Source organism: Hipposideros armiger, unplaced genomic scaffold, assembly GCF_001890085.2.
Source record: "Hipposideros armiger isolate ML-2016 unplaced genomic scaffold, ASM189008v1 scaffold_1517, whole genome shotgun sequence".
Classification (NCBI taxonomy): Eukaryota; Metazoa; Chordata; class Mammalia; order Chiroptera; family Hipposideridae; genus Hipposideros; species Hipposideros armiger.
In genome coordinates, this window is record NW_017732867.1 from 110,223 (window position 1) to 114,136 (window position 3,914).

The window sequence follows — 3,914 nt, forward strand, 5'->3', positions numbered from 1 at the left end:
TAGCATCCTGATCTCAGACTTCCAGCCTCCAGAGCTGTGAGACATAAATCTCTATTTTTTTATAAGTCACCCAGGCCATGGTCCCATCCAACAAGGGCTTACAGGGTGCCCCACCACTCCGTCCCTCACACTGGGTTGCCCCATTTGTTTGTGCTGCCTGTCAACCCTGCTCAAATACCAGCTCTGTCTCTCGCTGTGTGACCAGTTCCCGCTTTCCTCTCTTGGAATGCGGTATGAACACGGGGGAGTAGAGAGTAGTGGATTCTGGAGCCTGACTGCCTGGGGTCCAACCCCTGCTCTGCCATTTACGAGCTATGGGACCGCAGGTAAGTTACTTGACCTCTCTGTGCCTCAGTTTCCTCCTCTGTCCAATGGGGGTGATAACAGCAGCTTCCTCGTGGAGTTGTTTTGAGGATTAAATGTTTATCTGCCTAAAGCACCAAGATCTGGTGGCTTTCTCAAGGTGCACCTCTCCCCCACACACACACCCCCATCCCCACTCAGCCCCAAGGTCCCAGCAACACCCAACCCCGCTCGGGGCCTCACCTCGCAGCTCCAGTTCCACCAGGCCGCTCTGGTCCTCCAGCCCATCGATGACCTCGCAGCGGTAGCGCCCACAGTCCTCCAGCCGCAGGTCCTGGATCTCCAGGGACACTTGGTGCTCCTCGTCCTGCTGCAGGTGCACGCGGCCTCGGTAATCTCCAAAGGAGCGGTGCCTTAGTCCGATGGCCACCAGCACGTCCTGATCCAGGGTCCCATTCTCTGACAGCTTCCACCATTTGATACGCACGGGCCTGGGGGAGGCCGGGGCCGGCTTGTAGTAGTACCAGCATGGCAGGGTCACGTTGGCCCCTTCGTAGGAGAACAGGGTCTCCTCAGGTGTCTCTACCACCAGCTTCACTTTGTGGAAGAGGCCTGGGGGAGAGGTAGGTGCAGACTGGGACCTGCTGCAGCTCATCTGTGCCGCTGCAATGGCCACCCCTACCTCGCCCCAGCTCCCGCCAGTCTTGTGTGTTAAAAGATTGCAAGGGCCGGCCGAGTGGCGTGTTGGTTAAGAATTGGCTTGGGATGCCAGAGGGCCCCGGTTCAGATCCCACATATGAGGGCCAGTGACACTGCCCTCTACAGCTAAGATGCTGAACAACAGCTCAACNGTGTGTGTGTGTGTGTGTGTGTGTGTGTGTGTGAGTGTGGGTGTGGCAGGCAGTGGGTGCTGTGTGTGGATCTTCGAGTCGGCACCCTATCAAAGAACAACCCAAGTGAGACGTCTGGTTGCTTTGCATAGTTTGCTTCTTTGGTATCACACTGTTTGCTCACACGGAGGAGCCGCCGGTTGGTAGAATGCAACACAGAGCAGGACAGAGAGAAGGGCTGGGATAGAGGAGGGGTGTCACAGCACCGTTTATTGCCTAAAGAAAACGCACAAACCTGAGGATAAAAGCACCAAATGAGACAAATGAAATAAATGAGAACAAAATACAGACTCTGAACCAAGAGAGGAGGGAAGACTGGGAGGGGAATTCCTCCCTTCCCTGGTGTCTCACAGGAGCCCAGGGACCCACCTCCAGCCCTAGCTTCTTAGCAGAGAAGTCGGAGCGGACAAGAGATGGCGAGGTCCAAAGCCCAGCTCAGAGCCCGCTGGACGTCCTCTCCCCGCTCCAGGCTGAAGTAGGGGAAGAGCTGCAGCAGCCATTATGCCCTCACCCCTCTGTCTATACCCGCTCTGGGCATCAGCCTCCCCCGGGGCAGGGGAAGTGGCTGGACTCAGTGCCAACAGGGAGCCCCCATGAGCCCAGGAACATCTGTCCCAGAGGAGGGAGGCAGGAGGATTCCCGGTTGGGGGAGCCTTGGGGTATCCACCTGAGCAAAGGGAGAATTTGGTAACTGGTGGATTTACAAAAATTGTCATTTTTTAAAACGTAATCTGAGAACTCTGAAAATTGCCCCAAGCCACAAGGGAAAATACACTACAAATAAATACAGCCCTTGAGGGAGGGGCTGGGCGGGTAGGGAGCTGGTGCCCAGGCTCTAGCGTGGATGGTAGCAGTAGACGCCATACTTGCGGCTCTGAGGGTCTGGGAATCCGAAGCTCTGGACGCCAGGCTCCAGGGGCCCGCAGTTGGGACGTGGGTGAACCACAGGGTAGCGGACACTGCCATCTGCCAGCCAGCCAGCGTCGCAGTGATCCAGGCCACGGAACTTCCAGGCGGCAAAGAGCTGGCCCACCTTGGCAATCTGGGCACCATCTTCCTGGCATGCCTCCTTTGCCTCTTCCAGTGTCAGCTTCTCAGGGTGCTGCAGGTAGTACACCTGCCCTGTGGGAAAGTGGGGCATGAGGGCTGGGCAGCAGAGGGGACAGCCCGAGAGGACAGCAGGGCCTGCAGCAATGTCATCTCGTCCGGACGTCACGGACCAGCCTCCAAAGACCTGTCAAGTACCTGAGCCCAGGGAGCCACCGTGCTGTGGACATGTGCAGCGGACACTGTTGCGGGGGTACCCTCCCAGTCCTCACCCTCTCTCTGAGAGCTCCATCCCCTCCTATCACGTGTGTACTCCCCCCCACCCCTTCCTAATTGCACCCTGGGTGGGCACCCCACCTAGGCTGGAAAATCAGTCTCTCACCCATTCAGTCATTTACTGAGTACCTAAGATGAGCCAGGCACTGTTTTAGATGCTTGAGGTATGGCATTGAACCAATTTCTGTTTGTTTGTTTGTTTGTTTGTTTGTTTGTTTGTTTGTTTGTTTGTTTTTAAAAGATTTTATTGGGAAATTGGGTAAGGAGAACAGCCAGGTTGTTGTCCTTCAATCTTATTTGTGGAGGGTGCAGCTAGCTCAGCTACAAGTCCAGTCACCATCCGGCCACCCGTCGGCCACTCAGCTTAAGGTGCCGTGTTCAATCTTAGTTATGTGTGGACGTAGCCCACCATCCCATGTGGGAATCGAACCAGCAACCTTGTTGTTAGGAGCAGGTGCTCTCACCAGCTGAGCCATCCTGCCACCTGTTGGCAGCTCAGTGGCAGCTCAGCTTGGGCGCAGCTCACTGGCCCACGTGGTAATCAAACCGGCAACCCTGTTGCTCAGACCTCGTGCTCTTAACCAACTGAGCCACTCAGCCAGTCCAACCAATTTCTGTTTTCACTTGTCTATCTTCCCATGAAATGAGCCACTTGTAAGGACAGGCTGTGTTTACTTGCCTGTGTCACCCAGGACCTGGTCCAAGCTCCAGCACATCGTAGGCACTCAGGACATGTTTGATGAATGAGTAAACCAATGACTGGTGTGAACAGCAGCCTCAAAGCCCTCCAACTCAGCAGCACACAGCTTTAACATCTGCGGTGCTCCAGGTGGAGGTGCCCAGGGGCAGGCAGAAAGGCCCTGCCCACCACTAGCTGTGCCCCACCATCCCACTCACCCTTGAGGGCAGCAGCAAAGCAGAACACGTCATAGCGATGTAGACGGCGGTGGCGTGGGCCATAGCTGCGCACGCCGGGTGCCAGGCTCAAGCCCCCACAGGGCTGCCGGGCCCGTGTGATGGGGTACCGCACCGAGGCGTCCTGCAGCCAGCCCGCGTTGCACCAGTCCAGGCCCTCCTCCCAGGCCCGGAACAGCTGCTCAAAGGAGGCCATCACCGCATCCTGCTCCTCACAGGCCTGCTGGGCCTCGTAGAAAGTAAGCTGGTAGCGCCCCTGGCGGGACTGGTAGGGAAAGACTACGCCTGGGGAAGGAGGAAAGACGCTTGGAGGGGTGGGCAGATGGCCAACTGCCTAAAGACCCCAGTCCTCTGCCCCTACCTCCACTGGGACAGATGCTCCCCAACACACACACACACACACACACACACACACACACACACACACACACACATGACAGAAGCTCAGCAAACCTGTCCATTGTCCAAGTCCAAGGCTGACCT

The 3,914-nt window shown here is 56.8% G+C and overlaps 1 protein-coding gene across 1 annotated transcript in view; it reads right to left on the bottom strand.

The window, feature by feature from the left end:
* Positions 1 to 160: 160 nt before the first annotated feature.
* The window catches only part of HAPLN3 (hyaluronan and proteoglycan link protein 3), a 10,944-nt gene continuing 7,190 nt past the window's right edge, over positions 161 to 3,914 (bottom strand). Inside the window, exons 3-4 of the mRNA XM_019634152.1 lie at positions 547 to 915; positions 161 to 312 (exon numbers count right to left, since the gene is read on the bottom strand). Of these exons, the coding sequence (XP_019489697.1) occupies positions 161 to 312; positions 547 to 915 (521 nt within the window). The remainder of the gene's footprint in view (positions 313 to 546; positions 916 to 3,914) is intronic.